The sequence below is a fragment of the Heterodontus francisci genome, chromosome 12 (genome assembly GCF_036365525.1).
Source record: "Heterodontus francisci isolate sHetFra1 chromosome 12, sHetFra1.hap1, whole genome shotgun sequence".
NCBI lineage: Eukaryota > Metazoa > Chordata > Chondrichthyes > Heterodontiformes > Heterodontidae > Heterodontus > Heterodontus francisci.
Genome location: NC_090382.1, coordinates 92,695,264 through 92,708,801, shown reverse-complemented (window position 1 = coordinate 92,708,801; position 13,538 = coordinate 92,695,264). Strand labels below are relative to the sequence as shown.

General features: G+C 42.3%; 1 protein-coding gene across 2 annotated transcripts in view; it reads left to right on the top strand.

Annotated features, from left to right (window-relative positions):
* The window catches only part of rars1 (arginyl-tRNA synthetase 1), a 60,763-nt gene that overhangs the window by 37,422 nt on the left and 9,803 nt on the right, over positions 1 to 13,538 (top strand). For both annotated transcript variants that reach the window (XM_068043866.1, XM_068043865.1), the window contains 4 exons: positions 1,591 to 1,711; positions 4,175 to 4,304; positions 9,401 to 9,505; positions 10,793 to 10,971. In XM_068043866.1, the coding sequence (XP_067899967.1) occupies positions 1,591 to 1,711; positions 4,175 to 4,304; positions 9,401 to 9,505; positions 10,793 to 10,971 (535 nt within the window). The remainder of the gene's footprint in view (positions 1 to 1,590; positions 1,712 to 4,174; positions 4,305 to 9,400; positions 9,506 to 10,792; positions 10,972 to 13,538) is intronic.

Genomic DNA, 13,538 nt, shown 5'->3' with positions numbered 1-13,538 from the left:
GGGTACTGTTGGGGGTGGTTTGGAGGCGGCGTTCGCAGACACTGGGGATTTGTGTTTCATTTGTATTTGTGATAAATTGAGCAGTGCCATCTTTACTACTGGCATCTGCCAAAAACGCAGCACAGTGACATTTCAATGCACGAGGCTGCATTTGCGCATGTGCGAGTACTGCACCACCTAGTGGTTGCGTTGTCAGAAAATGCAGCCTTACAACAAAGGCTGCACTTTGTCATTTGAGTTCAAAGCTGCAATATCCATTCTACAGACAAATAGAAACTGCATTTTAACTCGACTAAAATACAAATTAATGCGTGTAAATTGCATGTATTATTTGAGTCCTCCTCGTTTTGAATTTGCTGTTGTATTATTGGCCGAGTGGTTAACAGTGAGGTTGAGTGTCTTAGGTTACAGGAAGATATAGACTGGATAGTCAAATGGGCAGAAAAGTGGCAGATGGAATTTAACGCTGAAAAGTGTGAGGTGATACACTTTGGAAGGAGTAATGTGACACGGAAGTATTCAATGAATGGCCTGACACTGGGAAGTTCCGAGGAACAAAGGGACCTTGGCGTGTTTGTCCATAGATCTCTGAAGGCAGAAGGGCAGGTTAATAGGGTGGTGAAAAAGGCATATGGGACACTTGCCTTTATCAATCGAGGCATAGATTACAAAAGCAGGGAGGTCATGTTGGAGTTGTACAGAACTTTGGTAAGGCCACAGCTGGAGTACTGTGTGCAATTCTGGTCGCCACATTATAGGAAGGATGTGATTGCGTTGGAGGGGGTGCAGAGGCGATTCACCAGGATGTTGCCTGGGATGGAACATTTAAGCTATGAAGAGAGGTTGGATAGGCTTGGGTTGTTTTCACTGGAGCAGAGAAGACTGAGGGGTGACCTGATCGAGGTGTACAAGATTATGAGGGGCATGGACAGGGTGGATAGGGAGAAGCTGTTCCCCTTAGTTGAAGGTTCAGTTACGAGGGGTCACAAGTTTAAGGTGAGGGGCGGGAGGTTTAAGGGGGACTTGAGGAAGAACTTTTTTACCCAGAGGTTGGTGACAGTCTGGAATGCACTGCCTGGGAGGGTGGTAGAGGCGGGTTGCCTCACATCCTTTAAAAAGTACCTGGATGAGCACTTGGCACGTCATAACATTCAAGGCTATGGGCCAAGTGCTGGCAAATGGGATTAGATAGACAGGTCAGGTGTTTTAATGCATCGGTGCAGACTCAATGGGTCGAAGGGCCTCTTCTGCACTGTATTATTCTGTGATTATTAATTCATGTTTTTACTTAATATTTCTGAATATACTGCTAAAATACATTTACCAAAAAGATGGGAGTGAGGAGCAAAGGATTTCAGCAGCAATTAGAAAGAAAACCATGAGTGATTGGAATGTTTCCATTATACAAGCTGCACCATAGTATATATTTTGCAATGATTAAATAAACACAATGGTGTGATTTATATGCTGCACTTCAGTGTAGTTGAGGTTTTGAAATGAACTGGAAATAGTCTGCCAGGCCTTTGTAAGTCATCCTTGTTACAACCCTTTTTGAATTGCCACTTGTTGAAACATCTTTGTTGATTTCAGATTAAATCATGTTGGTGACTGGGGGACTCAGTTTGGTATGTTGATTGCTCACTTGCAAGATAAGTTTCCAGATTACCTGATTGTTTCGCCTCCAATTGGAGATCTTCAGGCTTTCTATAAAGTAAGTTTTCTTTCGTGCTACACGTGGTGCTTAGGCATTGATCATCCAGTTGTGTACCTGAGCTTGACAAAGCAACTCTAATATATTAATATTACAGTAGTTGATCTCCCATGCCATTGCTCATGTACAGAAGTAAAAATAAAATTCATTTTCATTTTCTCTCTCTACCCCACTGCCCCCCCACCCCTGCGCCGGCCTTTCTATTTTCTCTTTTCTCTAGGTTTTCTGTTCCCTGCATGGCTCCCATACATTTTCTGTCTTTATTTCTCTGACTTTCTTTTTCATGTGAAATAACTGTCTGACCATCTGCCATCTCCCTTTGAAGGGGTACTGCTATGATATGCTGTTTTTGTCAAAATGTTTAAACTGCTTCAAGCATATAACCCTTTGCTTTCTCTTTCCAAACTCTTTCAGCTTTTAAAAATCTATTCTTGGGACATGGGACATTGCTGGCAATGCCAGTATTTATTACCCAACCTTAGCTGCCCTTCAAGTTGGTGGTGAGATGCCACCTTGAGGCACTGCAGTTCATGTGGTGGTGTTTCCCCCACAATGCCATTGAGTAGTGTGTTTCAGGATTTTGTCACAGTGACGTTGAAGGAACAGTGTTAAATATCCAAATCTGGATGGTGTGTGAATTGGAGAATCTGGAGGTGATGGTATTCCCATGCACCTACTGCCCTTATCCTTCCAGGTGGTGGAGCTTATGGGTTTTTGAGTTACAGTACTGAAGATACCACATAGCTGACGTAATTGAAGAGGAACATGGGGTCCAATAATACAGCTTTCAGTGGTCTCGAAACTGATTGGAAATGGGAGTTGGTTTGAGACTGGGAACATCTAATAAATTACATTCTGGTGGATTAATTAGTTTTATACATAAATCTTTGTCAAGGCAAAATATCCCTCAAGAAAATGACCACAGCCAATTCTGATATTTGGCTTGATCATTGTTCTGTGAGATAAGAGGTAAATAATCAGCTTACACTGTAACAATTTGTAGACAAATACTAGGTCAGAGCCTTGTGAGAGAACTGAAAATTGCCTGTATCCCACCAAGAGGTTTGCACGAGTTCTCTGGGGATGGAGAGAAGGGTGACCTTTCTGATTCTTCCCTCCCAAGTCCTCCCATAAAGACGTAGCCGAGGTCAGGAACTTGCTGTGTTGTCATTCACAAAATTCATTAAACTTGTTCTTCTGGTGTGTTGGATTGAGTAGTAACTTGAGGAAAAAACAATTATAATTTGATGTCTGACCTTCACCTGCTGAATGTTAACTACATCTATATTACACCCCTAAGTAAATGTAGTTTACCCAGATCTTCAGTAGTAGTCAACAGTTCATGAACTTAAAATAAATTTTATTGTAGCAGTGAAGTAATTCATTTTACTCCATCATTCATTGTTTAGTTGCTGTAAAGCAGATAGCTTCACTTTTTAAATGGGGAATGATGAGTATGTTGGAGTAATTACAGGGAAATAGGCCCACCTAGGGGATCATGATCTGTTCAAACAGCTGATCGTCTAAACTACAAGATGATATTACCCTTGTAATCACTGTCACTCGCTCATCACTTTTATATATAGCAGTCTAATTTATGCATAAATGTTATATCTGATTATTTTTGGCTGATTGGAAAGTGTCTTTTTATGATGATTTCAAGACAACACTGAGCTAGAATGCTCCATTGAGATGTTGTACCGTGCTGTCTTCACTGAAAGATTACATTTGTGGTGTGCTGACTGCCGATTCCTAAACTTAATCCTCAATTATTGAGATATAATACTGCTTTATATTCATAGAATTACATTACATAGAATGTACAGCACAGATACAGGCAATTTAACTCAACTGGTCCAATGCAGTGTTTATGCCACACGTGAGCCTCCTCCCACCCCTTTTCATTTAAACCAATCAGCATCACCTAATTTCTCTCCCTTCTGTGTTTACTAGCTTTCCCTAAATGCATCTATACTATTCACCTCAACTACTCCCTCAGATAGCAAGCTCCACATTCTAACCACCCTCTGAGTAAAGAGGTTTCTTCTGAATTCCCTATAGAATTATTAGTAGCTATTTTATATTTTGGCCCCTAGTTTTGGCCTTGCCTGTAAGTAGAAATAACTCTACATCTACCCTATCCAAAGCACCCATAATCTTAAATACCTGTGTAGCCCCACCCTGTTCAATCTTTCCTGTTAAGTCTAATTTCTCAGTTTTTGTATCATTCTAGTAAATATTTTTTGCATTTTCTCCAGTGGCTCTATACCCTTTTTATAATATGAAACCAGAACTGTTCACAGTACTCGTGGTGTGGTCTAACTTGCTTTTCAGTCCTGTCCCTCTGGAAATGAAGCCCAATGTTTAATTTAGTTTTAAAGTTTAAAGCTTTATTATAACCAGGAGTTGAACACTCCTGTCCTTTATGTTTTGAAATTATTTGCAATTGTTACATATTTGCAGGAATCCAAAAAGAGATTTGATGAGGAGGAAGCCTTTAAGAAACGGGCATACGAGCGTGTGGTACAACTGCAGAGCCACAATCCAGAAATTATTAAGGCCTGGAATATGATCTGTGATGTTTCTCGGAAGGGTAAGCCAGAAATCAACTTAAGGGAACCCAACAAAGGAAAGGATTTATCTGACCTTTGTCAAAAAAAGGCAAAATCCAGTCCTTTGTGGAACATGAGGAGGGACCTATTAGTCGATTGAAACTCGAGGTTAAAGTAGGTAGATTTTTGTTAGGTAAGCGTATCAACGGATATGGATCAAAAGCTGATAAATGTGGTTCAGCCATGATCTAACTGAATAATGGAAAAGGCTTGAAGGGCTGAATAACCTGCTACTTTTCCTATGATCATGCAATAGTATTTGTCACAAAACAATATCTACCTCCCAGTGTTTTTCCTTTGTTTATAGAAGATCCTTTTTTTAAAAAAGAAAAGTACATGTCTCATGAAATTATTGTGTAGTTTCTCACGTACTTATAGATCCTATACATTGGGGTAGTTGATCTGTTAAAAACGGTGTGCTATTTTTAAAATTGTGTCTTACAAATATGGTGATGGGACTTAAGTTTAGGATGCTGCCCTTTGTGAAATAGTAGGAGGGACTTAATAGATTGTGACTCCATTCAAACCTTCTTGGGTCTTTGTGGGAGGTTCCAGGGTCACATGGGATTCCATCACTAATTTACAGACTACCTGGCAATTTCTGAATTCTACACCAAGTGAATACATCACCCTTTCTGCTTGGTATAAGTCCCAAAGATGTTTCACCCCTGTCTTTGTTATGGGGAGTGGGGTGGGTGGGGGGGATTGTATTCTGCCACATTGGGGAAGTGCATGTAACAGTGACAGTTGCACTCACCTCCCTGTTGCAGGCACTACTTGTGAGTTAGCCTTATAGTCACAGGATTAAGCCTGCAGGGGTTGAGAGGAGGTCAATGAAGGCAGGTTATGTAAAGTGTTCAACTGGCAGACCCTGGTTTTCATCCTATACCAAGAGTTATGTGAGCAGACCTAGTTCCAGTCCATAATACCTCAGAGTTAGTTTGAATCTCAACAGTTTATGGACGGCGCAGTGGTTAGCACCGCAGCCTCACAGCTCTAGCGACCCGGGTTCGATTCTGGGTACTGCCTGTGCGGAGTTTGCAAGTTCTCCCAGTGTCAGCGTGGGTTTCCGCTGGCTGCTCCGGTTTAGAACATAGAACAGTACAGCACAGTACAGGCCCTTCGGCCCACGATGTTGTGCCGAACCTTTAACCTACTCTAAGATCTAAGTAACTACCTACCCTTCATTCTACTATCATCCATGTACCTATCCAAGAGTCGCTTAAATGCCCCTAATGTATCTGCTTCTACTACCACCGCTGGCAGCGCATTCCAAGCACCCACCACTCTCTGTGTAAAGAACCTACCTCTGGCATCTCCCCGAAACCTTCCTCCAATCACCCTAAAATTATGCCCCTTGGTGATAGCCCTTTCCACCCTGGGAAAAAGTCTCTGACTATCCACTCTATCTATGCCTCTCATCATCTTGTACCCCTCTGTCAAGTCACCTCTCATCCTTCTTCGCTCCAATGAGAAAAGCCCTAGCTCCCTCAATCTTTCTTCGTAGGACATGCCCTCCAGTCCAGGCAGCATCCTGGTAAATCTCCTCTGCACCCTCTCTAAAGCTTCCACATCCTTCCTATAATGAGGCGACCAGAACTGAACACAATATTCCAAGTGTGGTGGAACCAGGGCCTTACAGAGCTGCAGCATAACCTCGCGGCTCTTAAACTCAATCCCCCTGTTAACGAAAGCCAACACACCATACGCCTTCTTAACAACCCTATCAACTTGGGTGGCAACTTTGAGCGATCTATGGACATGGACCCCAAGATCCCTCTGTTCCTCCACACTACCAAGAATCCTGTCTTTAAGCCTGTATTCTGCATTCAAATTCGACCTTCCAAAATGAATCACTTCACACTTTTCCAGGTTGAACTCCATCTGCCACTTCTCAGCCCAGCTCTGCATCCTGTCAATGTCCCGTTGCAACCTACAACAGCCTTCCACACTATCCACAACTCCAGCAACCTTCGTGTCATCGGCAAACTTGCTAACCCAGCCTTCCACTTCCTCATCCAAGTCATTTATAAAAATCACAAAGAGCAGAGGTCCCAGAACAGATCCCTGCGGAACACCACTGGTCACCGAGCTCCATGCCGAATACTTTCCATCTACTACCACCCTCTGACTTCTATGGGCCAGCCAATTTTGTATCCAGACAGCCAACTTGCCCTGTATCCCATGCCTCCTTACTTTCTGAATGAGCCTACCATGGGGAACCTTATCAAACGCCTTGCTAAAGTCCATATACACCACATCCACTGCTCTTCCTTCATCAATGTGTTTTGTCACATCTTCAAAGAATTCAATAAGGCTTGTGAGGCATGACCTGCCCCTCACAAAGCCATGCTGACTGTCTCGAATCAAACCATGCTTTTCCAAGTAATCATAAATCCTGTCTCTCAGAATCCTCTCCAATAATTTGCCCACTACCGACGTAAGACTGACTGGTCTATAATTCCCAGGGTTATCCCTATTCCCTTTCTTGAACAAGGGAACAACATTTGCCACCCTCCAATCATCTGGTACTACTCCAGTGGACAGTGAAGATGCAAAGATCATCGCCAAAGGCGTGGCAATCTCTTCCCTCGCTTCCCGTAATATCCTTGGGTATATCCCGTCTGGCCCCGGGGACTTATCTGTCCTCATATCATTCAAAATTTCCAGCATATCCTCCCTCTTAACCTCAACCTGTTCAAGCATATCAGCCTGTTCCACGCTGTCCTCACAAACGACCAGGTTCCTCTCACTAGTGAATACTGAAGCAAAGTATTCATTTAGGACCTCCCCTACCTCCTCCGACTCCAGGCACAAGTTCCCTCCACTATCCCTGATCGGCCCTACCCTCACTCTGGCCATCCTCTTGTTCCTCACATAAGTGTAGAACGCCTTGGGATTTTCCTTAATCCTACCCGCCAAGACTTTTTCATGTCCCCTTCTAGCTCTCCTAAGTCCATTCTTCAGTTCCTTCCTGGCTACCTTGTAACCCTCTAGAGCCCTGTCTGATCCTTGCTTCCTCAACCTTAAGTAAGCTTCCTTCTTCCTCTTGACTAGCTGTTCCACATCTCTTGTCATCCAAGGTTCCTTCACCCTACCATCCCTTCCCTGCCTCATCGGGACAAACCTATCCAGCAGTTGCAGCAAGTGCTCCCTAAACAACCTCCACATTTCTGTCGTGCATTTCCCTGAGAACATCTGTTCCCAATTTATGCTCCCCAGTTCCTGCCTAATAGCATTGTAATTCCCCCTCCTCCAATTAAATATTTTCCCATCCCGTCTGCTCCTGTCCCTCTCCATGACTATAGTAAAGGTCAGGGAGTTGTGATCACTATCACCAAAATGCTCTCCCACCGAGAGATCTGCCACCTGGCCTGGTTCGTTGCCAAGCACCAAGTCCAACATAGTCTCCCCATCTACATATTGAGTCAGAAAACCTTCCTGGACACACCTGACAAAAACTGCTCCATCCAAACTATTTGCACTAAGGAGGTTCCAATCTATAGTAGGGAAGTTGAAGTCACCCATGACAACAACCCTGTTACTTCTGCACCTTTCCAAAATCTGCCTCCCAATCTGTTCCTCCATGTCTCTGCTGCTATTGGGGGGTCTTTAGAAAACCCCCAACAAAGTGACTGCTCCTTTCCTGTTTCTGACTTCCACCCATAATGACTCAGTAGACAAACCCTCCTCGACGACCTCCCTTTCTGCAGCTGTGATACTATCCCTGATTAACAATGCCACTCCCCCACCTCTTTTACCTCCCTCTCTATTCCTTTTGAAACATCTAAACCCTGGAACATCCAACATCCATTCCTGTCCTTGTGATATCCACCTCTCCGTAATGGCCACAACATCGTAGCTCCAAGTACTGATCTATGCTCTAAGTTCATCACCCTTTTCCTGACACTTCTTGTGTTAAGATAGACACACTTCAACCCATCATACTGGCTGCAACTTTGCCCTGTCAACTGTCTAACCTTCCTCACAGACTCTCTGCACTCTGTATCTGCCTGTTCAACAGCTACCCCATCCACTGATCTGTGGCTTCGGTTCCCATCCCCCTGCCAAACTAGTTTAAACCCTCCCGAAGAGCTCTAGCAAACCTCCCGCCCAGGATATTGGTGCCCCTCCAGTTCAGATGCAACCTGTCCTTCTTGTACAGGTCCCACCTTCCCCAGAAGATATCCCAATGATCCACATATCTGAATCCCTCCCTCCTACACCAGTTCTGTAGCCACGTGTTCAGCTGCACTCGCTCCCTGTTTCTAGCCTCACTAGCACGTGGCACCGGTAACAATCCTGCGATTACTGCTCTGCTCGTCCTGCCTTTCAGCTTCCAACCTAACTCCCTATATTCGCTTTTCAGGTCCTCATCCCTTTTCCTAGCTATGTCATTGGTACCGATATGTACCACGACCTCTGGCTGCTCCCCTTCCCCCTTAAGAATCCTATAGACTCGATCCGAGACATCCCTGACCCTGGCACCCGGGAGGCAACATAGCATCCGGGAGTCTCTTTTGCGACCACAGAATCTCCTGTCTGTTTCCTCCCACCTCCGAAAGACTTGCAGGTTGATAGGTAAATTGGCCGTTGTAAATTGCCCCTAGTGTAGGTAGGTGGTAGGAGAATGGTGGGAATGTGGTAGAAAATATGGGGGTAGTGTAGGGTTAGTATAAATGGGTGGTTATTGGTCGGCACAGACTCGGTGGGCCGAAGGGCCTGTTTCAATGCTGTATCTCTAAATAAATAAAATTTAAAAAAATAAAAGTTGTCCAAACTCCTAACTGGGAAGATGCTGGGGATTGATGTGAGAATTTGATTAATTAAAGTAGGACATTATCTGAGCAACATTTTGTGTTCTCCAGCCTCTACTGTTTAGTAAATCATGGAAGTCTGAAAATTTATTTTCGATTTCAGTGAAATCAGAGGTTACTTTGTTCCCTGCTTTCCTTGTTGATAATGTTCCATTCTGTGCCTGTTGTTATTTGGTGTATATCAGTTGTTTTCTCAGCTTGCATGCTTTTCAGCACACAGCTCTTTCCAGGTCCTCAATTTTTAACAATTTCTTTTTTAGAATTCCAGAAAATTTATGAGTGTCTGGATATAAAGCTGATTGAAAGGGGAGAATCGTACTACCAAGACATGATGAATGACGTTGTTAAATTGTTTGAGGAAAAAGGTAAAAATGAGACTAGAATGTGGAATCTGGAGTTTCCTTTTCGTTTAAATTGAAAATTCCTCTGAAATCTAGCACACAATTTATATCTTTTACACACACAGCTTTTTGGTCCATTACTGTTTTTGGAATTTAGGTTTTTAAGGTCCAGAAGAGAAGGCTGAGGGGGGACATGATTGAGGTATGCAAAATTATGAGAGGCATTGATAGGTTAGATAGGAAACAACTTTTTCCCTTAACGGAGGGGTCAATAACAAGGGGGCATAGATTTAAGGTAAGGGGCAGGAGGTTTAGAGGGGATTTGAGGAAAAAAAATTTCACTCAGAGGGTGGTTGGAATCTCAAATGCACTGCCTGAGGAGGTGGTAGAGATAGGAACCCTCACAACATTTACAAAGTATTTAGATGAGCACTTGAAACGCCATAGCATACAAGGCTACGGGCCAAGTGCTGGAAAATGAGATTAGAATAGTTAGGTGCTTGATGGCTGGCACAGACACGATGGGCCGAAGGGCCTGTTTGTATGCTGTATAACTCTATGACTCTTTGCTGGAGTTAACTGAACTTTGCTGCTTTATATTTCTAAATATTATATATTTTTTAATGAAATAACTAAAATTGCTCCCCAGTTGTGAATGGAAGTGAACAGAAAAGTGTGAATTTGCCAGTTTTCTTTAAAGTCCTTTTTGCCCATGGGAGATTTTTCTTCAGATAAAGAGAAATCAACTCACCTCTCAGTGAGTTACTGGCTGAAATTCAACAGAAGGATTTGGACAGTATATATATGGATAACTGGGAGTGATTTCAATCCAATGTAGTCTATTCCTGTTAATTTAAAGTTGCTTAATTTAAAATTCTGAGTAATTAAACTTTTTAGTGTATATAAAAAGAATGAATTATCAGGCGTAGACTGCAGACTTACTGACAAGTTCACATTATGTTGTAAACCATGAGTGATGCTTGTACAGTTTGTAATTGTCCTCTGAATCCGGAGATGGGATTACACCTAATGAATACTTCTCATATTTCCTATGAACATCACAAGGGCGCTTTTGTTCAGGTTGGGTCTTATATTCTTGTGTTTTTTTGCTAACCCTTATCTACAGGCAGCACTGTCTATAAAGGTGAAATGTGATGAAATATAGCTTGAAAGATAAGTGTAATGAGCCATTCGGGGCAGGTTTATTAATTATTTTACAGTTGCCAGAGGAAATAATTATAACCAGTAGAGCTTTTTGTGTAATGCCACGATACAATGGATAAACCTGGGTTACATCATTTATTTTGAAAGGTCTGACCCAGCTTGACGAAGGCCGAAAGATTGTTTTTCCACCAGGATGCTTGGTGCCCCTGACGATAGAAAAATCAGATGGAGGCTATACATATGACACATCAGACTTAGCGGCTGTTCGACAAAGGATTTTTGATGAGAAGGCTGATATGATTATCTATGTTGTGGATAATGGGCAGGTGGGTTTATTGAAGCACACTGCTGCTGTTTTGTCCCTCACACATAGGTGAACTAAAACAGGAAAGTGTTTTGAAGTTGATTTCATCTACTTTTTTGGGTTTTCAGCTTCATTACTTCAAAAAGAAATCTGCAGATTGATATTGTAACTCAGTAACTCTATAAAAATATATATTGGGCATAACAAATGGAAACAGTATACTCAATCCTGGACTGCCCATTGCTTACATTGTGTGTCAGAAGTGGGAAGTGTTTACATTTTCTACTGTTGAAAAGCCTTACCCTCAAAAGTAATGATGCATTACTTTTGGATTGAACAATTGGCATCGATTAAATAGCATTTGCATGCAAGTCAAAACTCTCATTTAAATATTCTAAGCAAATAGCTCTTCCACTGATGAGATCATTCTAATATTTACATTGTCACTGTCATTCTGGTGTGTGTGAATTTTGAGAATTGAGCACCCGATGGTTACCAATTGTTGTATTCCCATCTTCTTGTGGCAACTTAGGAGCAGGAGTAGGCCATTCAGCCCATCGAGCTTGCCTCACCATTCAATACGATTATGGCTGATCATCCACTTCAATGCCTTTTTCTCTCACTATCCCCATATCGCTTTATGTCATTGGTATGTAGAAATCTGTCAGTCTCTACTTTAAACATACTCAATGACTGAGCTTCCACAGCCCTCTGGGATAGAGAATTCCAAAGATTCACAACCCTCTTGAGTACAGAAATTTCTCCTCCCCTCGGTCCTAAGTGTCTCCCACCTTATTTTGAACTTGTGTCCTGGTTCTGGATTCCCCAACCAGGGGAAACATCTTGCCTGCATCTACCCTGTCTATCCCTTTACGTATTTTATAAGTTTCAATGAGATTACCTCTCATTCTTCGAAACTCTAGAGAATACAGGCCCAATTTCCCCAATCCCTCTTCATAGGACAGTCCCACCATCCCGGGAACAAGTAAGGGGACCAAAACTGCACACAGTATTCCAAGTGCAGTCTAACCAAGGTTCTATACAATTGAAGCAAGAATTCACTACTCCTGTACTCAAATCCTCTTGCGATAAAGGCTCACATACCATTAGCCTTTTTAATTGCATGCTGCACCTGCATCTTAGCTTTCAGTGACTCATTGACAAGGACACCCAGGCCCCTTTGTACATCTATACTTTCTAATCTCTTACCATTTAAGAAATACTCTGCACATCTGTTGCTCTGACCAAAGTGGATAACCTCACATTTTTCCACATTATATTCCATCTGCTCCATTCTTGCCCACTCACTGAGTCTGTCCAAATTCCCTTTAAACCACTTTTAATCCTCCTCCCAACACACATTCTCACATAGCTTTGTGTCATCCAGGAACTTGGAAATATTATGTTTGGTTCCTACATCCAAATCATTGATGGACATTGTGAACAGCTGGGGCCCAAGTACTGATCCTCGCGGTACCCCACTAGTCACAGCCTGCCAATGCAAGAATGGCACATTTATTCCTACTCTGTGTTTTCTGTCTGTTAACCAATCCGTAATCCATGCCAGCATATTACCTCCTATCCCATGTGCTTTAATTTTGCTAACCAACCTCCTGTGCTGGACTTTATCAGAAGCCTTCTGAAAATCCAAATATACTAGGTCCACCGACTCCCCTTTATCAATTCTGTTAGTAACGTCCTTAAAAAAACTCCAACAGGTTCGTCAAACATGATTTCCCATTCATGAATCCATGTTGACTATGCCCAATCAGATCATTATTATCCAAGTGTCCATTTATCACATCCTTTAGAATAGATTCTGGCATTTTCCCTACTACTGATGTAAGGCTAACAGCTCTGTAATTCCCTGTTTTCTCTCTCCCTCCGTTCTTAAATAGTGGGGTGACATTTGCTACCTTCCAATCTGCAGGAACTGTTCCAGAATCGATAGAATTTTGGAAGATGATCACCAAGGCATCCACTATCTCCATAGCTACCTCTTTCAACACTGGAATGTAGAAAATCAGATCCTGGGGACTTATCAACCTACAGCCCCATTAATTTCTCCAATAAGACCTTCTACTAATAATTTCCTTCAATTCCTCATTCTCCCTCGTCCCTTGGATCTCTAGTTCTGGGAGATTTCTTGTATCTTCGTCAGTGAAGACACAAACTAATCATTTAGCTTCTCTGCCATTTCTCTGTTCCCCATTATAAATTCTGCTGACTCTGCCTGTAATGGACCCACATTTTTCTTTGCCAAGCGTTTCCTTTTATGTATCTCTAGAAGTTTTTACAGTTCGTTTTTATGTTTGTTTCCTAGTTTACATTCATATTCTATTCTCCCTTTATCAGTTTCTTGGTTCTCTTTTGCTGTATTCTAAAATCCCCCAATCCTCAGGGTTGTTACTATTTCTGGCAACTTTATAGGCGTTTTCTTTTAATCTTATACAATCCTTAACTTCCTTTGTTCTCCACCATTGACTGCCTTTACTTCTGGGGTTTTTGTGCCTTGAAGGAATGTATAGTTGCTGTAAACTGTCTAAGAAATCTTTGAAGACTATCCATTGTCTATGCACTGTCATACCT